Source organism: Lemur catta, chromosome 19, assembly GCF_020740605.2.
Source record: "Lemur catta isolate mLemCat1 chromosome 19, mLemCat1.pri, whole genome shotgun sequence".
Lineage (NCBI taxonomy): Eukaryota > Metazoa > Chordata > Mammalia > Primates > Lemuridae > Lemur > Lemur catta.
Window position 1 is genome coordinate 31,654,718 of NC_059146.1, and position 23,305 is coordinate 31,678,022.

The window sequence follows — 23,305 nt, forward strand, 5'->3', positions numbered from 1 at the left end:
GATAGTTGTATCATGTTAAGCAGAAATATGACCTTGTTGCTGTGTTTATTCAGATATTAAGCATGGTTTTAGGAGATGCTTATGGGTATCAAGTTGACAAGGGTGGACTTGTGATGGTTAATTTTATGTGTCCACTTGGCTGGGCCACAATGCCCAGATATTTGGTCAAACATTCTGGATGTTTCTGTAGAGGTGTTTTTTGGATGAGATTACCACTTAAATCAGTGTACTCTGAATAAAGCAGATTACCCTCTGTAATGTAGGTGGGTCTCATCCAATCAGCTGAAGTCCTTAACAGAACAAAGACTAACCTCCCCTGAGCAAGAAGGAATTGTGTCAGCAGACTGCCTCTAGGCTCAAACTGCAGCTCTCTGGGTCTTCAGCCTGCTGGTCTGCTCTGCAGATTTTGGATATCAAGCCTCAACAATTGCATAAGCCAATTCTCTCTCTCTCTCTAGATAGATAGATAGATAGATAGACAGATATAGATATATGTATACATATGTATATATATTTACATAGATGTAGGTACACACACACACACACACACACACACACCCTCCCACCATTCTGTTTCTCTGGAGAACCCTGCCTAATACACTATCCTAAGAAAGGAAGAAGAAAAAGAAGACACTTAATATGAAGCAGCAATTCCAAGGTAAGGTTTGGGCCTCTTATCCCTTCTTCCCTAGCCAGAATACCCACAGTCATGCTTGGGTCAAAACTAATAATTTATTGGAAGAGAACATAAGATAAATCATTCATTGCATAGTACTTAGAAAATGCTGAGCTGTAAATCTAACTTAAAGACTTAGCGTTTTTTCACCTACTTTTTGAAGAACTTCTGTTTAATAAAATACCTCAAACATATATTCTAAAATCAACAGGTGGTTCTTATAAAAGAAAATAGGAAATATACTTAACAAGTATGCTTAAATTTAAATTTATATAATTAAAAATCACTATCATATCCTGGAAATCATCAATGTTAACATTTAAAGGCATACCTCTAGATATTTTTCTTTCTATTGCTGATGTCTGACATTCTATCTGTATGTATACAGTGTGTAATGGGAGCTGGAATGAACTTAATGTATCCAAACAAAACAATGTAACCATTAAAAAATTATAACATAGTTCAAAATTTGACACATGGAAAGTTGTTCAGTATATTTTGTTAAATGAAGAAGGTGGATTTCAAAACAGTATTATAGTATGACACTGTTTTGAAAGAAAAAAATCCTATACAGCCATATCCATGTGCTTAGTCGCAGAAAAACAGGTGAAATGATTTGAAATATTCAAAGAGCTTTACTTTAAGGTTTTTCTGCATTCTCCAATCTTCTGAATAAGAATCTACTAATTTTTACAGTGAGAAAAAAACTCATCTTTGAGAGCAGAAAAATAATAAAAGGAGATATGGGTATGATAAAAGGAATACGATACATGGAGTATTGTATTGAAGTAGTTTGAATTCTGGCTGAAGTGACCCAAACTTTCTTCACAGACATTTCAGAGTGGTAATTCAAATACCATCTTAAAGGTCCTAAATCTAGAATCCTAAGATTTTATACACAATGGAATCCTCTAGTCAGTTGCTCTCACTTACCTGGGCTCAGATCTCTGTTAAGCAACCTCTCCAACAACTATTGCTCTGATAAGGAAATCACATATGGTTTGCAAGTAAATTAATTAAGTAATTAATAATAAACCCTGCACATAGGAGAAAAAATGGAATTTAGGTCTGATGTGGCTATACAAAAATTGAGACCATTCCCTTGATCATCAAGCAGGAAAAAAAAAAGGAAAATTGAGAAAGTATTCTGAAGGATCATGGTGATACTTTAGAAATAACACAGGATTTTCTAATCCTTCAGAAAATTAGCTAAGCCCCCTAAAAATTCCCTGATGAATCACAGTGAAGAAAGTCAGATATTCCCAGAATGCAGAATTTGAATTGGAAATGGGAAAAGAGATGTAAAAAGAGAGCCCCAGTTGGTTAGTTAAATAAATATATAGAGGTCCTATATCACACTCCTAAACAGATTTCTCTGAGTGGGGTGCGTCGTCTGTACTCCATCCAGCAGAAGTCAATGCCACATTCCTGAGTCTATATATCCCTGAAATGACGGAACCCATGTGCCCATAAGATCCTGGAAGGGAATGTGTGTTGGGTAAGACATGGGAGCTAGAGAGCAAGGAGAAGGAGTTGCACAGGAAAGTTACTGGTGAAATAAATTACCAAATATCCATGTATTATAATACTAAGATAGACAAATGCAGAGTTGTAGAAAATAGTTAAGAATATGGAGGCCAGGCGTAGTGGCTCACGCCTGTAATCCTAGCACTCTGGGAGGCCGAGGCGGGTGGATCACTCGAGGTCAGGAGTTTGAGACCAGCCTGAGCAAGAGCGAGACCCCGTCTCTACTAAAAATAGAAATAAATTTTCTGGCCAACTAAAAATATATATAGAAAAAATTAGCTGGGCATGGTGGCGCATGCCTGTAGTCCCAGCTACTTGGGAGGCTGAGGCAGGAGGATCACTTGAGCCCAGGAGTTTGAGGTTGCTGTGAGCTGGGCTGATGCCATGGCACTCTAGCCTGGGCAACAGAGTGAGACTCTGTCTCAAAAAAAAAAAAAAAAAGAATATGGAATATTTTCAAGATATATTATCAGTAGATAAATCGCTTTACAAAACAGGTTGAATAATAACAATTACATCAATATGGTGACTTTTAAAAATCTGGAAAGTTAAACACCTGTTTATCTATTGCTATGTAACCATTCCAAAAGCTTATGGCTGGGCATGGTGGCATGTGCCTGTAGTCCCAGCTGCTTGGGAGGCTAAGGCAGGAGGACTGCTTGACCCCAGGGTTCAAGGCCAGCCTGGGCAACATAACAAGACCCCATCTCTAAAAAAAAATTAAAATTTTATGGGTTAAAACAAAAAACAATAAGATCATTATTTTGGCGGTTGGCAATTTGGGCTTGGCTTTCTGAGTGGCTCTCCTGCTGATCTTATTCATGTGACAACAGTCAGCTATTGGCTTGATGGGGGCTGGGTGGTCCAAAATGGTCTTGCTGAAATATCTAGCAGTTTTTGCTGACTTTCAGCTGGAGGTCTCTCTCCAAGTGAACTTTTATCTTCAAGTAAGCTGCTCTTAGCCTTCGAGAAATGGTGGTATCAGGGCAGGAAAAGGGCAAGAGCAAAAGCTGCAAGACCTCCTGAAGCCTTTTCTCAGAAGTCTCACAATGTCACTTCCACCACATTCTATTGGTCAAAGTATATCACAAGGCCCTGTCTAATAGTAACCTAACCATTGACTAACATTTCAGGGGGAGAACAAAAAAAGGAAAAAAAACTGACCTTTACCTTGCTTTTCACATATGATCAGTAATGTTTCACTTTCCTCAGGGCTCTTAGAGAACTTCATGAGAAGAGGGAAGGGAATAGGGGAGGGTTAAGGAATTAATTATGAGACACCAGACCTTTCTTGGACTCCAGACTGTGGCTAGATTGGAAGAAATTCTTCCCGCCGCACAAGTTCTCATTATGTAGCACACACATACTGAGATGGAAGTAAAAGGAAGTGGGAGTACTGCTAACCCTTCTTAGTATCCAAGGGAAAGGCCAGGGTAATGGATATCCAGGTCTGGAAATTTTCTCTAAATTCACAGCAGTTTCCTGGGGAGATAACTCTGGAATGACATGGTTCTGAAACATGGAACTTGACTTCAGAGAGTTCCCAAGGGAGATCCTCTGAGGAAGGAATCCTACTCCTAGTTTCTCCTAATTATGTCTTCCTAAGACTCTGCCTAAGGGACACTTCTACTCCAAAAGCCTCATTCCAAAAACAGGTCTGTGCTTTTCTGTTTGCAAACGATATTCTATCATTCAAATATCTGATTCCTCTTTTGATATTCATTTCTCTGCAGCTGGGGTCCATATGGCTACAAAGGGGGGGAAAAAGGAAGTAGCTGGGAACTCAGGGATACAGAGCCCAAGAGACAATAGAACCTAAAAACTGGCACATAGGTGGGCACTCACTCCATAGATACTCCCTCTATGTTAAACACCAGCCTGAGCACTTGCGAAGAAGTGCCCTGAAGAAGACAACTTAGGCCATGCTTCATTGCAAGGTGACTCTGGCTAACATAGGCATTGATCGTAGTCTTCACAGGCACAGATAAACTTTCAGGGAGATCTCCTTCCAACAGACCTCTCAGTCCCAACATTAAATCCAGAACGGCAGATGAAGCTGTACCTGTCACACAGTAAATATCACAGAATTAAAAGCCTCTTCCAACACACTAGATTAGAGCAGCACTGTCATATAATGGATGGTCTCAAAACCCACAGTGTCGCACAGCCCACATCACAACCGACCACGGTCACCCAAAAGGTCTTGCATCTGGTACATACGAGCACAATCACGCACCTGTCACCCCCTTATCACCTCGTACACACCCCCGCCTCGTCATGACCACAAACGTTCACACGCAAGTACGCGCGCATTTACAGGCCTGAGCTACAGGCTCCGCACGCCCTGTTCACTCCTTGGGAGCTCTGGATTTCTCACTGTGTGCGCCCCACGCACCAAGACTCGGCTCACCACTCGTAGCCAGGGGAACTATGAGAGAGAGAACTTGGAAGAGGAACTGGAGATCAAATTACTAAAGCAGCCCGATGGCCTATGGGAAATGTAGTTCAAGGCCGGAAACGCCCGGATGTGGAGAAGGCGCGCGTAGCCGGTGGTCCAGAGAAATGCGCCGCGGAGACACCTGGGAGGTACAGTCCGCGCGGGAGTACGCAGGCGCAGAGTGCTGGCCAGTGACCAAAGGTGAGGCTGGTGGGTCCTCCCGGCGCGGAGGAAGAGGGTGATGGTGGGACCCGTTGGGAAGGCCGAGGAGGGAGGCAGGAACCTGGACTGGGGAAAGCAAGGAGGGAAAAGGGAACCTCGAGGAGGCTGGGAGAGGAAAGTGAAAGTCTGGGCCCCAGAGAAGGCGGGGAGAGAAGCAAGAACCTAGGCAGAGGAAAGAACCAGGAGCGCAGGCAGGGGAGCGCCGGAAAGGGAACCCGGACTCGGAGGCGGTGTGAGCTCACCAAGGGCAGGAATTTTGTCTGTTTTTACCCCGCGAGGAAATCCCAGAGCCTGGAGCGCGGCCTGGCACAGAACAGGCGCTCAGTTTGTGTGGCTTTTTGTGCTTGTCCTTGTGTGTTGAGGGGGGGCGTGTGTTATACCGTGTGAGGTTGTGGAACCGATTGTTTTTGAAAGTGATAAGGTCTCTGCGTGTCTAGACAAGTTTTAAATTAGGTGCGAGTCGGTTTGTGTTTGAGACTATATCCGACTTTGGAGAGGAGATAGTGAAGGGAATGTGAGTGAAATTTTGTTACTTTTTGTAGAAGTATGTATGAGCACTATGAGATTGTGCATGACGTGGGAACCTATGGGATTATAACTGTGTAGTGGGTGATACAACTATGAGTATGTGTAATTTTTGAAGTATTTTGTGTGCACAATCCATGATGACTGTGAATGCGCCTCATTGCGTGACTGAGGTGGAGTGCTTGAGAAACTGGGTGCTGACTAGTTAGGTGTGTGTTGTTTAGAGTCTCTGAATATTGGCCATTTTGTAGGCCTGTAGAATTTGACTCTGTAGCAATTAGACAAGTAAAATTAGTAGAGATTTTTAAAATAGAGAAGAGGAAGTAAGATAATTTTCAGTTGGTAGGATCTTATATTGGAAAACTTCATATTGACTAATAACTAATATGTTGAAATAAGGAACACCACTGGGAACACACACACAAAACTTTCTTCTATAACTTTCACGCAAAATTTCTATTTGGGTGAGTTTTTTTTCCTTTGCTGGGATTAATAGTTTCTTCAGACATTCTTTAGATAATAAAAAAAATCTGTTGAACATTTAAACAGAAGATCAGTCTCATCTTAGAATAATCATGTATCTAAATAAAATGTTCACTGTAGAAATCAAACTTCAAACTTATTTTAAAAGCAGGTGTGTGTGTCAGAAAACTATGGAAAAATTTTTACAGTGGTCATCAAAAATAAGAGATACAAAGGAAGAGACTTTATTAATTGCATGATGCATTTTTAAAAACCACATTTAAAAATTAAGACTTGAACAAAAGGATAGGAAGGCACAACATGATAAAATGTCAACACTTCCTAATGTTTCACACAATTATTTTAACATTTCAATAAAAAATTTTTGAACTCTCTAAAATTCTTAGGAGACCAGCAATCCGAGAGAGCAAAATAATCAAGGGGAATAGAGATTATTGAATACCTGTGGTCCTAAACTAGATGGCCAAAGAATTTTTTAAATTTTATTTTTGCATGGAAAAAATAGAGTCAAATGAGAAACTATAAAAAATTATTTGTAACTCATACCACAGATAAAGGATTAATTTTCTTCCTTTAAAAAAGTCTACTGCCAATTCAGAAGATAAAAATATAGTAATAGAAAAATGAAATAAATCATAAAAGACCATCATTCATTCATAGTCAAGAAACTAAAAATATTTTTTAAACTTAGGAAGATAGACAAATGCAAAGTTGTAGAAAATAGTTAAGAATATGGAGGCCTCACTGCTCTCAGAGGCCTCAAACTACAGACATTCTTCTTCCACGGCCCTAGAGATCCAGGATCTCCAGCTGAGATATAATAAAATACCTCAAACATATATTCTAAAATCAACAGGTGGTTCTTATAAAAGAAAATAGGAAATATACTTAACATAACTTAAAGACTTAGCGTTTTTTCACCTACTTTTTGAAGAACTTCTGTTTAATAAAATACCTCAAACATATATTCTAAAATCAACAGGTGGTTCTTATAAAAGAAAATAGGAAATATACTTAACAAGTATGCTTAAATTTAAATTTAAATTCTTGTTTCATAATAAGAAAACTAAAAACTAGAATCACAATTTACACCTATTAGGCAAGCATAAAAAAGTTTGTAACAATAGTCTTCCTCAGGGTGTGGGGTATTCTCATATATTGCTGTTGATGGTATAAGTGGTACAGGCTTGATGGAGAGTAGCTTGGAAATAATAATAGTAGGCTGTTTGGGATAGAAAAGGTAGTGCCTGAGGGGAGAGAAGCTTGTGCAAAATCCATCCTGCAGTCCCAAGAGTCCATGTCTTTGGCCTCAGGGATAAAACAGGATTTCTCTAGCCTGTTCTCCCCTCTGTGTTTACACAAGAGGTGCAGAGTGGACAAGGGCCAATACAGGGGAAATGGAGGTAGTTTTAATTGAGTTATAAGTCATAAGAGAGATGTGAGGCATGTGTGATCTGATATTTTGTTGTTTTGTTTTTTTTTTAACTTGGTTTTGCCTTCTTAGGAACTGCACCTTTTCTAAAGAGGAGCACAAAGGAAAGACTGGTCCTTTCTTGCACATCTCAAAACCATGGCTCAGGTGAGGTAATGGTTCCTCTCTTCTTTCTGAAAGTCTCTTTTTTTCCTAAGACTATTTGAGTATTTGCCTTTTTTGTCCTAAATCCTCCTGCTTGTTTTCCCCTTCAGGAAACTGGTCCCCGTCTCTTCCTGTATTGGTCAGATAAGCCTCTGTCTTCCACAGATAGTCCTAGTTTTAACCAGTGTTCACACATTAAGTGGTTATATCATTCACCATCTCCTTTCTCAGTCTTCTCCCAGAAAGTATGCTGGGACAAAAAATGCATTTCCTTGAATTAAATGAGAATATATTATGAAATAAACCTGTCTTATGCAGATAAAAAAGATGTAAGGCTTTATCACATCCACACACCGGAGTCAGGATGGAGGTGAAATTGGTAGATTGCTATCAGTAAGTGGCAAGAAGTCTTGTCTCCAGGCTTTGAGTATGGAGATGTGATTGGCAGCTTGTACTGAGAGTCCTGTGTTTCTCCTGTCTATTCCTTCAATTTTGCTCATGGCTGCTAACAATTCTTAAAAATCTGCAGCCTTCAACGAATATCTTTCTCAGCATATTGATAGTATTATAGATTCATTCCTATTTTTACATTTCCTCTAATTTTATATTTGGATGCAGAAGTAAATGTATCTGTATACACCACCATCCTGAACTAGGAGTATAACTCTTAAATATTCTGCTCTTGGTTTCAAAGACACTACTCTTGGCCGGGCACGGTGGCTTACACCTGTAATCCTAGCACTCTGAGAACCCAACGCGGGCAGATCCTTTGAGCTCAGGAGTTCGAGACCAGCCTGAGCAAGAGCGAGACCCTGTCTCTACTAAAAAAAATAGAAAGAAATTAGCTTGACATCTAAAATATATATATAGAAAAAATTAGCCAGGCATGGTGGCGCATGCCTGTAGTCCCAGCTACTCAGGAGGCTGAGACAGAAGAATTGCTTGAGCCCAGGAGTTTGAGGTTGCTGTGAGCTACGCTGATGCCAAGGCACTCTAGCCCGGGCAACAGAGTTGAGACTCTTGTCTCAAAAAAAAAAAAAAGACACTACTCTTTCCTGTTTCACTCAGAATATGTATCTTTAACACTGGTTTTCTCCAGATTCTATATTGGTTCTCTTCTCTTGACAGTCTCCTGTTCACTATTCAGTCTCCTGTTCCCTATTTGTCTTTTACCACTATTACTCTAATGATGCTCAAATAATTTAAATTCTAAACCTGTGTCTTGAGAGTCAAAACTATACAGCCAGCCTCCAACTAGATATCACCACCTACATGTTCCACAGATCCTTCATGCACATGTCCAAGATTTACTTCATTATCTCCTGCTCATCCTGTTCTTTTTTGTTTTTTCCAATCTGGCTATGGTCCCATTCCCTACCTACCTGTTCACACAGCTAATGTGAGTTAAATGTCTCTCTTTCACTGAAGAACCATTTAGAGGCAAATCCTGATTTTCATACCACAGTTCATCTCCACTGAAGCCATCCTTATTTGGGTGTCACTTTCATATTGCTCACTTGTCTTCTCATTTAACACCTTTACTTCTTTTCCAGTTCTTCAAGTGCTCAGCCAGTGGTTATTTACACCTTTGTGTTTCTTGTGCTTTGTTGTTTAACTTTTTATTATGGTAAAATATACATAACAGTTTTGCCTCTTCTAGAATTTCATATAAATGGAATTATAGACTATGTACTTTTGGGGGGGTTGGTTTATTTAACTCAACATAATGTTTTCGAAATTCATTCATGGTTCTTTATGTCAGTACATTGCTTGCATTGCTGAGTGGTAGTAGTGTTCTAGGTTATGAATATACCACAATTTGTTATCCATCACCTTTTGAAAAACATTTGCTTTTTTTTCCCCATTTTTGACTATTATGAATGAAGATCCTGTGAACATTTGTGTAGAAATCTTTTTGTGGACTTACATTTTCATTTCTTTTGGGTAAATACCTAGATTTGGAATTTGTGAGTTGTATAAAAAGTATATGTTTAACTTTATTAGAAACTGCCAAACTCTTATGCAAAGCTGTTGTATCATTTTATATTCCCACCATGAATGTATGAGAGTTCTAGTAGCTCCATATCCTCACCAACACTTGGTATGGTTGCTTTTTTTTTTTTCCTCCAATAGGTTCTCGCTCTTTTGCCCAGGCTAGCATGACCATAGCTCACTAGAACCTCGAAATCCTGGGCATAAGTGATCCTTCCACCTTAGTCTTCCAAGTAGCTAGGATTTCAGGTGCATGACATCGTGCCCAGCTAGTTTTTTAATTTTTTTGTAGAGATGTGGGCTGTCTATGTTGTCCAGGCTGGTCTTGAACTCCTGGCCTCTAATGATCGTCCCACGTGGGCCACCACACCTGGCCTGATTTTTTATTTTCTTAATGATATCTTTCAGAGCTGAAGTTTTTAATTTTATGAAATTCAATTTATCAAGTTTTTAAAATTTTATAATTCATGCTTTTTGTGTTCTACCTCAGAAATCTTTACATACCCCATGGTTGTATTTTATTTTTTGTTTACTATATAAGTGTTGTGGTTTTAGATTTCCTGTAAATATAACATTCATTTTGATTTTATTGTGTGCTGTAGGGTAAGAGTTGAAGGTCCTTTTTTTTTTTTTTTTTTTTAAATAAATATCCAGTTTTTCCAGAGTCATTTGTGAAAAGATGTCCTTTCTCCATTGAATTATCCTGGAGCCTTTGTTGACAATTGATCATATATGTGTAGGTGTATTTCTGTAGTCTGTTCAATTGGTCTGTATATTTCTCTCTTTTCACCAGTATCATATAGTCTTGATTAATGTAGACTTATAGTACGTCCGGAAATCAAATAATGTGAATCTTACAACTTTGTCTTTTTCGAACTTGTTTTAGATATGCTCAGCATTTTACACTGCCATACAAGTATAGAATCAATTTGTGATGTCAGTCTCTACAAAAACACCTGCTTGGATTGTGGTTAGGTTTTGAAGACTTTATAGATTGGTTGGTGATAATTGATATGTTAATAATAATATATCTTCCAATCTATGGACATAGTATATCTGCCCTCTTATTTGGGTCTTTTAAATTTCTCTCAGCAGTATTTTATAATTTTGAGTGTATGGATCTTTCAAATATTTTGTTAATTTTATTGCTTAATTTCACTTTCAATTGTTTGTTGTTAGTACATGAAAATAAAAATGATTTTTGAATTTTGGCTTTTTATTCTGTGACCCAACCAAATTCAGTTATTTCTAGTACCTTATTTTGTAGATTCCTTAGTACTTTCTTCGATACGGTCATGTCATCTATAAATACAATTTACCTTCTTCCTTTCCAGCCTGTAGGATTTTATTTCCTGTTCATTCTTATGCACTGTCTAGGACCTTCAATACAGTGTTGAATAGAATTGGTAAGAGTAGATAGCCTTGTCTTGCTCCTGATCTTATGGGGAAAACAGTCTTTCACCATTAAATGTGATGTTAGCTGTCATTTGTAGTTACATGTCATCAGGTTGAGGAAAATTCTATTTCTAATTTGTTGAGAGTTTTTATCGTACTGATTTTTATCTAATACTTTTTGTACACTAATTGAGATGATCATATTCTGATATTATGATTCATTATATTCTTGATTTTCAAATGTTTATTACATGCCAGGGATAAGCTCCACTTGTTCATAATGTGTTGTGCTTCTTATATATATCATCTTATTCAGTTTGCTAAAATTTTGTTAGTATTTTTTGGTATTGGTATTCATCATGGGTAGTAGTCTATAATTTTCTTTTAATGTATTTTTCTGGTTTAGGTTTACAGTACAAAATTCGCCTCATTAAATGAGTTGGAAAGTATCACTCAGTTTTCTGTTTTCCAAAAAGAGTTTCTATGGTATTCTCATTAATTCTTAAATGTTTGATAGAATTTTACCTTGAAGTCTTCTGGGCCTGAAAAAAAATCTTTGTGGGAACTTTTTAAATTGCAAATCAGTATCTTTAGTTTAAGGTTTTCAGATTTTTTTTTTCTTTTGGTAATTGATATTTTCTCTCTCTCCCTCTCTTTCTCTGTCTTTTTTTTTTTTTTGGTAATTTATCTTTTTCAAGTGAAATGTTCATTTCATTTATATTGTCTAATTTTTGCCTTTAGTTTCTCTAGAATCTTCCCTTGTTATCCACTTAATATATGTACTATCTAATAGTGGTCAGTTTTTACGTTGTCCTTTATTTCTGAATCCATCTAAGTAGAAATTTTCACTTTAAGTGATAATTTTCAAGGAGTTGGCTTCAGGTTTTGTTGACTTTCCCTACTGTTTATTCATTTTTTTTTTTTTAAATTTAGACACAGGGTCTCACTATGTTGCCCAGGCTGAACTTGAAAGCCTGGGTTCAAGCTATCCTCCCACCCCAGCCTCCTCAGTTGATTTTTGCTTTTTCCTTTATTGTTTTCTTCTATTTGCTTTGAGTTTAATTTGGTCTTTTTTTAAGCTTTGTGAAATAGAAGTTTGAATTATCAATTTTATAGGTTTCTTGTTTTGTAATAGAAGCATTTAAAGTTATAAGTTTCTCTCAGAACCTGCTTTAATTGCATTTGTGGATTTTGATCTATTTTTATTTGGTTTAGAATATTTTATGAAAATTTCCTTTTTTATTATTCTTTGACCCAAAATAGGTTACTTAAAAGGGTATTGTTTAATTTTCAAACATTTGGGGCTCATCTAGATATCTTAATTTTTATTGATATCTAATTTAGTTCCATCGTTTTCAGAGAATATATTCCATATGGATTTGTGTTTAATCTCTTGAAACTTGTTCTGTCTTTGTGAACAGTTCATTTGCTCTTAAAAGGAATGTGTATTGTGAAATTTTGAATGTAGTTTTCTATAAATGGCAAATGGGTTTATTAGATGTTGATAGTATTCTTTAGATATTCTAGATATTTACAAATTTTTCCTCGGGTTTGGTTCTTTCAGTTACTGATATATATATTAACATCAACCATGATTTTGGACTCTTATAAGCTGCCTATACATTTGTGATTGTAACATTGTCTCCCCTGAGACATTGTGACATTGTAACATTGTAACTTTGTCTCCCCAGTCATTGTGAAGCAGCTAATATAGCCCCTTGATTCTTTAAGCTTCTTGTTGCTACTGTTTACCCTCGCCTCCTGAGGGCAGATAAGTTGTCCCTTGTTCATGTACTTTAGCTCTCAGGGAATTGGTGAGTGTTTATACTTAGACTTTGAGATTTACTTCCTGCAGTTCTCTTGCTTCTAGAGTTTTAACCTCCTACACTTCTTGCTGCTTTGTCAGCCCCAGGCTCTGACATCTCAGTCCAGTAAGGCTTCAGTTTTCTTCTGCTTGAGCTGTGAACAGTTTGTGGAATGCCATCAGTCAAAAAGCAGAAGCCTTAGAATCTCACTAGGTGCACTTTGTTTTTCAAGACTTTTTTCTGGTTTCTTTTTGCCTGCTTTTTACTAAGCCCTCTCTGTGACCTCTCCAACACATGCATATTTTATCAACCAGGGATATTAAAATACGAGTTTATATTCAGATTTTGAGTCTCATCCTTACTGTAGTTCTCTTGCTTCCAGAATTTACCCAAATTTCCAGCTCATCTGCCAGCTCTGAATTCTATCCTTTGTCACCTTTGAGGAAGTAAATGGTGGTTTTATGCTGCAAAAGTATGGGGTTTCAGGTTCTCTGATGTAGAAAAGCCACAAAATTAGCAATTCTTACACATTGTAATTGCTGAGGAAAAGCTCTTGTCCAATTTCTACCTGCTTTGTCACTTTTCAGTGCCTTCCATTAGTTTTTTATTGTATATGGTGTCCAGATTTTGTAATTATTGTCTGAGGGAGTGTTTTCTTGACCATTTCAAATGTTATTGCTGGATGCTGAAAATTCTACCATGTATTTTAAAGCCATTTTCTTCCTGTGTAACATATTCATCTTGAAGGGGAAACAATTTATCTCTTAGCGAAAACTGAGAAATTGTTATAAGCTGTATCTTGTCCATGTTCTACCTGTAATACCTTCTTGAAGATTTATGTTTACATATACTTTCTTGCAAGTATATGTTACATGCCTATGGGGTGTGTTTTGTTTGTTTTGGCACCTAAGTAAACTAATGTGTGTTTGGGCATGAAGTGATCTCACAGTAAATATTTTCGGAATTTTTTTTTATTTTATTCATATATATATTTTTAGTTGTCCAGCTAATTTATTTCTATTTTTAGTAGAGATGGGGTCTCACTCTTGCTCAGGCTGGTCTCGAACTCCTGACCTCAAGCGATCCTCCTGCCTCGGCCTCCCGGTGTGCTAGGATTACAGGTGTGAGCCACCACACCCCGCCCAGAATGTTATTTAAAATTCAGTGACAGATATTTCTACCTTGATATTTGTTTCCCCCACAACGTAAATCATAAAACAGGGAAAATGATTATCTTTCTTAACAAGTTTTTATATGAATGTCACAAAGGAGCAGGGTCAAAAGTAGTCTTGGATATCTAGTCAACCTACCCTGATTATAGTTCCATCCATTTCAGGGATCAGTGTCATTCAAAGATGTGACTGTGGACTTCACTCAGGAGGAATGGCAGCACCTGGATCCTGCTCAGAAGACTCTATATATGGATGTGATGTTGGAAAACTATTGCCACCTCATCTCTGTCGGTAAGACAAACTCCTTTGAAAACTTTCAATACATGTATTTCCTCTCAAATTGCCTAAAGTATGATAGTCTTGAATTTCAGGGGTAAGAGGTGATGAGTTTCTTTTGATTGGCAGAAAGAAGGATTATATTCTTCACTTGGCCACTTCAAGGTGCTAAGTTTATTACACAATTGAGTGTCTCAGTTTGCAATACTGAACCATGCACCTTAGTTGTTTTTCAATGGTATTAAAGCTTAACAAACTTAAGTCTTATTTTCCTTTATCAGGGTGTCACATGACCAAACCTGATGTCATCCTCAAGTTGGAGCGAGGAGAAGAGCCATGGGCATCATTTGCAGGTCTTACCTGTTTAGGTGAGTTTCTGACTCCCAGGCAGATGAAATCTAGTGCAAAGTTAATTTAAAGGGGTCAGGTGATGGGTGGTCTACCTTTGAAATGTTTTAGGAGTGTCTTTAAAGGCTTCTGATCTTTGAAATGACCTTCATGTCTATAAAACTTAAAACCAGACTATTAAATATCACTCTCTCCAAATACATTCTTTCCTAGTTTGCTTGATGTTATCAAAGATATTTGTCACTCTTAACTTATTCAAAATGTACTATAAACCTTCTTTCTTCTAGATCTTTTTTTTTTATTTGTATCTCTTTTTCTAGCATTGTTAGTCCTTGCTATTGTGATAGATTTTTTTTTCTTTCAGGCATTCTTAAATCTGTCTTTAAAAAAGACAAAATTCTTAGTTAATGTTCCTGTCCTTAATTACTTACCATTTTCTTTTTTAACCCTTCCTTCATAATACCTCAGATTTGTTTTCTGTGCTAAGTCTAAGTTCCCATTCTTACCACAAATCTAGCTGTTAATTTTAAAACTCACTTGCCTCAGCCTAGACTGGTAATTCCAGACTCACCAATTTCTACCATTATACCTTTGTGGTTCATTTTATATGATCATTGTTCCTGAAATTAATATCTGGTTTGGATAAAACAACAGTAACTCATTTTAATTCTGATTCATTAAATGCTTATTTACAATTTGGTCTCTTTTCTTCACCACTATAGCTATATCGCCTGAACAATGCCTGACACATAATAGTCACACAGATTTTACTTTTTTAAATAAATTTATGTTGTTTCACTGGACTCTCGGTCTTATTTCTCTAATTTGTCTGCAAGTGATCTGCCTTTAAATTACAATAATCCTACCCATTATCAGAACTTAAGCACTTTGTTTTATATAGATGGCTCTAATATCAACAAACTCAATGCATTTCACCCACCTTTGCTCTAGTTCTTCAGGAATACTAGTCTGTCACCTCACCTATTTTGTGACAGTGTGTCAGAAATGAAAATCACTAATATTCCCAGCTCTTACATTCTTTCCCATTATCTATTTCTAAATTATTTTCTTCCTGCCGTGAAGTCAGCTTGATTCTTTTGTCTCTGTTATCATTTCTTATGGGTCTTTTCACAACTTGTGTTATGTTTATCAGCCTGTGAAATATATTGATATCCTCTCATATTTTCATTTCTCACTGACATCATACAAAATGACAACTAACTTATTTCATGTCTTCATTATAATTTTTGTCCTAATTCAGTGTATATTGGTACTTTCCTAACAAGATATACCATCAGTTGTTCCTTATTTTCTATTGATTATTACATGAAATTAGAATTCCTCTTCTTTCAGGGACTATCACCATAAGCCCTCATCTGGTCTTTTCAACTTTGTTTTGGAAAAAATTCTTGCTAATTTGCACTTGACCTAGTCTCCTAAATGGTCTCCATAAATGTAAGATTTGTCATCACATAGGTACTTTTTATCGTGTTGTGTTCTCCCTTCCATGTACTATATATCTTTTAAGTCTCAAGATTTCTCCGTGAACTGTTCCTTGATTACTTTCACATCATATCTACCTTTGTTTTTTCTGAATTTCCGTGCTACCTATTAACTATAACACAAACACACACAAAACTCTTAAAAACAATTATATAATTTGATGCCTGATTGTACAAGGTTTATGCTTAAGGATTCTTTCCCTAAAGATAAGATGCCCTTTGAATCTTTATCAGTGTATTTAACATGTTAGGTATTAAGTAGTTACTGCTTTAATTGTTCATGGAGCTATGTGGGGGAGGAAAGCATGTAGTGGTAATTTCCTCTATCAGCTCAGGCTGTGGCCCTGTAGATTTTTTTTTTTTTTTTTTTTAAGAAATGAGGTCTTGCTCTTTTGCCTGGGGAGGGCTTGAATTCCTGGATTCAACTAATCTCCCTGCATAAGCCTCCCAAGTAGCTGGGACTACAGGTACACACCTGTGGCCCTATAGATTCTGTTTAAAGTGGTTGGATTTTGCCCAATACCACATAACTATGATACACAGTGATAATGTAGACTTATAAGGGTTTAAAGAAGATAAATCAATAAAATATTCCTTTCTATGAGAAAGGATTACTATCATATCTGCATTTTTCCCTTAAATAAGGCTCTAGAATGGAACATCTGCATTTTTTAATGAAATATTTATGTCACAGTGCAAGATTGTTAAAAATTTCTTAAGATGTTTTTTCTAGACCATATTTATGTTCAAATTTTAAAGAAACAGAGCTTAAAGTAGTGGGAGAAATATGTGAAGGGTTTTTGAGATCATGGACGGTAGGATTTCCTTGAAGATTCTCTAAATATGAGTAGAAATAAGACTGGAAGGCAAGCTAATTGATTAAAAGAACATTAGCACAGGCTTGTGATTAGGAATAAGTAAGGTATTTATAGGGCAATAAATACTAGGCCTGACCGAAGCTAAAATTACTTGTTGTGGGTGAGATTTGTCAGCTATGTGGACAACCCTAAAAACTTGCATGAATATAAAAAGTGAATCTAGATGATGTAAAGGTATTTTTATAGGAGAAATCCCTTGCATGTGTTAGTAGAGGGCATAATGGACTCAAGTAAGAAGTAGAGTTTTTTTTGTTTGTTTGTTTGTTTTTTTTTTTGAGACAGAGTCTCACTTTGTTGCCCGGGCTAGAGTGAGTGCCGTGGCGTCAGCCTAGCTCACAGCAACCTCAAACTCCTGGGCTTCAGCAATCCTACTGCCTCAGCCTCCCCAGTAGCTGGGACTACAGGCATGCGCCACCATGCCCGGCTAATTTTTTCTATATATATTTTTAGTTGTCCAGATAATTTTTATTTCTATTTTTAGTAGAGACGGGTCTCGCTCAGGCTGGTCTTGAACTCCTGACCTCGAGCGATCCACCTGCCTTGGCCTCCCAGAAGGCTAGGATTACAGGCGTTAGCCACCGCGCACGGCCAGAAGTAGAGTTTTGAGCCTGGCTTTAACATTGCTCAGTTAGATGTGGATGGTTGCAAGGTAACTAAAGTCAGAAATAGCTATAAGTTTATAAGAGAAATGAAGGATAATGTTAATGAATTGAGGAATCTGGCCTACCATATGAAAAATTGGAGTGAAGTTACTCCATTGGGGAAAGACAAGCCAGTCTTTTCCTTAAACATGAAAAAGTAAGTCAGCAACTGAAAAGAGGAATAGTTATAGTTGATGGTCATTAGAGTTTTGTTATTGAACAATTTCAAAAGAATTGATTTATCAGCAGTCAAAATAGAGCAATTGAATTATATTCTGATCTGTTTTAAAGTTTCTGTTGGAAGTATTTTCCTAATTCTCCCCTCAAATGAGAAAATGATTCCCAGGTATATGGAGGATTAGAGCATAGACTATAGGATTGTTTTTCTAAATATTAGAATATTAATTGATACATGAAGAGTTTAATTAGTGTGTGGAACAACTGGAAGTGTTTTACTGCAGTAATCTAGGGGCGCATGTATAAAAGTATAGGCAATTGGTATTCTCCAAAAGTAATCTTTTGTCTAATATTTTCCCTGAATAAACATTCCTACTAATTTTTCTTGTCTATTCTACTTACAGTTTACTGCCTTTGATAGGTTCACTTCATTGTCTCTGAATTTACTTATCTAACTATCATTCTTTGACTTCCTGGTTTGTTTCACTTCCTCTGTGAAGTTCTTGTGCAAAGGGCAAGAGGTATTAGTAGTGTTTATTGCTTATTTTTTCATCCTTTTCCACACTGAAGACGTTTTTGTTAAGGTTCTATGTTTTTTTAATCCAGGCGGAGGGTAATTTTTCCTGAGTTTCTTTTGGCCTCATGTGGTAGATTATAGTAAAATTCCTTTCCATACCAGATGTGTGAAGAGTCACATATTGTTATTAATTATATTCTTTTCTAGAAGAAAACTGGAAAGCTGAAGACTTTCTGGTGAAATTCAGGGAACACCAAAATAAGTATTTTAGATCAGTTGTACGTATCAACCACAAAAAACTGGTTAATGAGAAGAATAATATATATGAAAAGACATTTACTCTAGGCAAAAACCCTGTTAATTCAAAAAGTCTACCTCCTGAATATGATACCCATGGAAAGATTTTGAAAAATGTTTCAGAATTAATCATCAGTAATCTAAATCCTGCAAGAAAGAAACTTAGTGAGTATAATGGATATGGGAAATCACTCCTCAGTACTAACCAAGAGACAGCTCATCCTGGAGTCAAATCCCATAATCAAAGTGGCAGGGCTTTTAGTCATAATGAAGTGCTTATGCAGTATCAGAAAATGGAAACTTCAGTACAGTCATTTGTATATAATGACTGTGAGAAATCATTCCTTAAAAGAGGAGGCTTAATTACACACAATAGAGCTTACAGAGGGGAAACCCCATCTGTATATAATAAAAAGAGAAGAGCAACCAATATTGAAAAAAAACATACCTGCAATGAATGTGGGAAATCGTTTTGTAGGAAGTCAGTATTGATCCTGCATCAGGGAATTCACACAGAGGAAAAACCCTATCAATGTCATCAATGTGGAAATGCATTTAGAAGGAAGTCATATCTCATTGATCATCAGAGAACCCACACAGGAGAGAAACCCTTTGTTTGTAATGAATGTGGTAAGTCCTTCCGCCTCAAGACAGCCCTCACTGACCATCAGAGAACACATACAGGGGAAAAATCATATGAATGTCTACAATGTAGGAATGCTTTCAGATTGAAGTCACATCTCATTCGTCATCAGAGAACTCACACAGGAGAGAAACCATATGTTTGTAATGACTGTGGAAAATCGTTCCGCCAGAAGACAACACTCTCTTTACATCAGAGAATTCATACCGGGGAGAAACCGTATATTTGTAAAGAATGTGGAAAGTCCTTTCACCAGAAGGCAAACCTTACTGTACATCAGAGAACTCATACAGGGGAAAAGCCCTATATTTGTAATGAATGTGGAAAATCCTTCTCCCAGAAGACAACCCTTGCTCTTCATGAAAAAACCCATAATGAGGAGAAACCATATATTTGTAATGAATGTGGAAAGTCCTTCCGCCAGAAAACAACCCTCGTAGCACATCAGAGAACACATACAGGGGAGAAATCTTATGAATGTCCTCATTGTGGGAAGGCCTTTAGAATGAAGTCATACCTCATTGATCATCACAGAACTCACACAGGAGAGAAACCATATGAATGTAATGAATGTGGGAAATCATTCAGTCAGAAAACAAATCTGAATCTACATCAGAGAATTCATACAGGGGAGAAACCTTATATCTGTAATGAATGTGGGAAGTCCTTTCGCCAGAAAGCAACCCTCACTGTACATCAAAAAATACATACAGGGCAGAAATCCTATGAATGTCCTCAGTGTGGGAAAGCCTTTAGCAGGAAGTCATATCTCATTCATCATCAAAGAACTCATACAGGAGAGAAACCATATAAATGTAATGAATGTGGGAAGTGTTTCCGCCAGAAGACAAATCTCATTGTACATCAGAGAACTCACACAGGAGAGAAGCCCTATGTTTGTAATGAGTGTGGTAAGTCCTTCAGTTATAAGAGAAACCTCATTGTCCATCAAAGAACTCACAAGGGAGAAAACATAGAAATACAATAAATGGTGTGGTTTCTTTGTGAACCCTTTCCAAGTTATTGTAAACCTTAGTTTTGAAAAGAAAAGCATGCTTAAACAGGTTAATGTAATTTTAATCACAAATGTAATAATAGTTATTAAATGAAAGTACCAAAACACATAACTACTTCTCTAATGTTTACTAGCATATAAAATGGATGTTATTATTATTATTGAACTCTATCAGATACGAAGCTAACTTTTAAAATTTTCAACTGCTCCTGCTGACTCAAATAGTTTATTTTAAAAAATACATAACATGTGCAGAGGTAAAATATAAAACAATTATAAGCATCAATCTCCATAAGAGAGAGACCATATCTATGAACTGTATTTCTCATTGCACTCTGTGTAATACAAAGCAGTTAGTTGCTACTTCCGTAAAGATTACTACTTTCCTAGTCTGTAGTGTCATAAAGTAGTTTTTGCATGTTTTTAAACTTTTATTATACATCATGAATTCTTTTGTCTTATTTCCGTGAACATTTTTAAGATTTGTACATTATTGCATGTGGCAGTATGTGTATTTTCATTTTGTCTACTATTCCATTTTAAGAATATACTGCTCTTTATCCTATTGATGAATATTTGTATTTTTTATAATTTTGTGCTATAATAAATATACTGCTATAAGTATTCTTGTTTATGTCTTTGGGGGGTATATGTGTGTATTTCTTTTGGTTTTATACCTAGGACTGGAATTATTCAGTCCAAGGTGTATGTAAGTTTTTTCAGCTTTGATAGGTAGTGGCCAAACATCTCAGACCTTTCTCAACATGAGATGACTCATTTTGGACAGAAACAGATCTAACTAATCAATGTAGAAAGGTCTTTAGTAGTCATTCAAACTGGGGAATTCCTACTAAAAAGGGAACTTATAATTTGATAATTGTGAGAAGGCTGTTAGTCATGGATATATGAATGCAATAAATGTGGAAAGATTGTTAGCTGTCACTCAACCCTTACAAAACACAAAACCAGAGAATTCGTATTGGAGGGAAATCCTATAGTTGTCATATTTTGGGGGGTATTTTAGCCATCGCTTACATCTTACTCAACATCAAAGAATTGCAATTTATATAAGAGAAAGGGATGTTAATAAGGGAAATAGATGAGTAAAATTTGAAAGTACAGTAGGGAGAACTGTGAAAAATAATTTATATAAAATAAGCCTTTTATACCTTAATCTATCTCACAGATATAAAGGTTTCTGAAAATCCCAAATAAAAAACATTACTAGAGAGATTTTGAAGTTTGAGAACTGGAGAGCCACTAAGACAGTAACTTCCACAGCATCTGTGAAAATAGTAAGCTCAGCAGCAACTTGAACAGTTTTATTGAAGGCCCTTCTTGGGAAAGATTACTTATAACCAACACTTAGTACATATGTGAAATCATTATATGTAACAAAATTCAGTGGGAATTTAAATTCAATTTTTCAGACAATTAGAACTGTAAGCTGTATCTGAATAAGCAGGTAGATAGTTTGTGGTGCAAGTATCTGACATTAAAAATATTAAACAGGCCCTCTGGCCTATAGAAAGGGACAGCCATTTCCAATCAGTAGTAAAGAAACATGCTTGTCAGTCCTGATCTTGCAGATAATTTCAGAGCAAAAAAACTTAGGTGATGGAAAAAAAATAAAAATTTAGATTTGAAAGGGGCATAATATCAAATACATAATGCCTTGTGTAGATAGAACTTCATTAAATTTACCCTTAATAATTTGTATTTATGCTTAAAGATTTTTTTAACTGTACAGGCAGGATAAACAGAATAAAGTAACTGAACAAGTAGGTGAGGTTACATTTATATTCAGAACTGTGAGAACCTAGGGATTATTTCATTTGAAAGTAGATTTGCTTTTAGGTGAATAAATACTATTATACACTAACAGTGGATACTAGCAAAAAAATTATACTCATGACCAAGGATGCAAGCCTACCTCATTTTCCTAGGTGTTTAGCATGGGTCTAACTCTGTGATCCCCAACTTCCAGGCTATGACCCAGTACAGGTCTGTGGCCTGTTAGGAAATGGGCCACGTATCGCCACCTGAGGTTTACACCATCTTCCCCAATCCAGAATACCCAGACTCCTCACCCTCAGTCTGTGGAAAAATTGTCTTCCATGAAACTGGTCCCTGGTGCCAAAAAGGTTGAGCACCACTGGTCTAACTTGTTGCTTGTTGTAGCCTTAATCCATTAAAGATTTTGTAATATGTGAGTCATAATGTCTTGGACTTTTTACTCTTCCTTATTTTTGCTTTCCCAGACATTTCAGTGGCTGCCATGAAAATAAAAAGTATCTGTGGTGTCTCTCTATGTGTTGTCCTGTCTCCTGATTTACTGAGTATGTCATGAAATAGCCATATTTTGTTTGCAGTAGAACATTGTATCCATATGCCCTTTTATTTTTATATATAGCACATATATTCATGTTTTATAGGTCTTGAGTATGAAGAACTAGAATGGCATGGTGTACCAATGGGCAGTTTTTTTAATAGCCAGACTTTGAAAGTACAATTATGAACCCAGAGATGATTAAGGGTGTTTTCTTATCTAAGGGAACTCCCAGTATAGGTTATATAAACAACTCAGGAAAGTATTTGTATAGTAATCGTTGGACATTTCTCCATATTTATGCTCATAGTTTTGTTTGTGTGTGTTTTTTAGCTGGCCCTATTTTGTTAATATCATAGTTTTAACATGTTCTTTGCATGAAGAAATTATGAAGTAGTTTCTTAGGAAACTTGCTATGGCTGCATCATATGGTAATTCTACATTTAATTTTTTGAGGAATCTCCATTCTGTTTTCCACAGTGACTTTACCATTTTACATTCTCCATGGTCATGCGCAAAGGTTCGTATTTCTCCACATCCTTGCCATCACTTACTTTCCATTAAAATTTTTTATTATAGTCATACTAGTGGACCTAAAGTGGTATCTCATTGTGATTTTGATTTGCATTTCCCTAATGATCAATACTCTAGGTTCCCTTCATTCTTGAAGAATATTTTTGCTGGAAATAGGATTTGGGATTAAGAGTTCTTTCATTCAGCACTTAAAAGGTATGTCACTTTTTTCTGGCCTTCATGTTTTCTCCTGAGAAATCTGTTTCCGTTTTGTTCCTCTAAAAGTAAAGTGTTGTTTCTTTCTTGCTACTTTCAAGGTTTTTATTTTGTGTTTAGTTTTCAGAAGTTTGAGTATGATG

At 36.5% G+C, this 23,305-nt stretch overlaps 1 protein-coding gene across 3 annotated transcripts; it reads left to right on the forward strand.

Annotated features, from left to right (window-relative positions):
• The first annotated feature begins 4,203 nt into the window (after positions 1-4,203).
• Positions 4,204-20,721, forward strand: ZNF567 (zinc finger protein 567). Of its 3 annotated transcripts, none has more exons than XM_045532228.1 (5): positions 4,204-4,841; positions 7,375-7,449; positions 13,975-14,101; positions 14,368-14,454; positions 18,357-20,721. In XM_045532228.1, exons 2-5 carry the CDS (start codon positions 7,441-7,443, stop codon positions 20,075-20,077), a joined length of 1,944 nt encoding a protein of 647 aa, XP_045388184.1. In that variant the 5' UTR covers positions 4,204-4,841; positions 7,375-7,440; the 3' UTR covers positions 20,078-20,721. The 3 variants fall into 3 exon arrangements, with proteins under 3 accessions (XP_045388184.1, XP_045388186.1, XP_045388185.1); XM_045532230.1 differs by lacking the exon at positions 4,204-4,841 and adding an exon at positions 4,854-5,094; XM_045532229.1 differs by lacking the exon at positions 4,204-4,841 and adding an exon at positions 5,120-5,851.
• Positions 20,722-23,305: the final 2,584 nt, after the last annotated feature.

Bases quoted from the DNA above. Each gene is read 5' to 3' on its own strand.
- ZNF567 (XM_045532228.1), top strand. The intron at 14,102-14,367 runs GTAAGACAAACT...TTCCTTTATCAG, and splicing joins TTGCCACCTCATCTCTGTCG to GGTGTCACATGACCAAACCT. The intron at 14,455-18,356 runs GTGAGTTTCTGA...ATTCTTTTCTAG, and splicing joins TGCAGGTCTTACCTGTTTAG to AAGAAAACTGGAAAGCTGAA.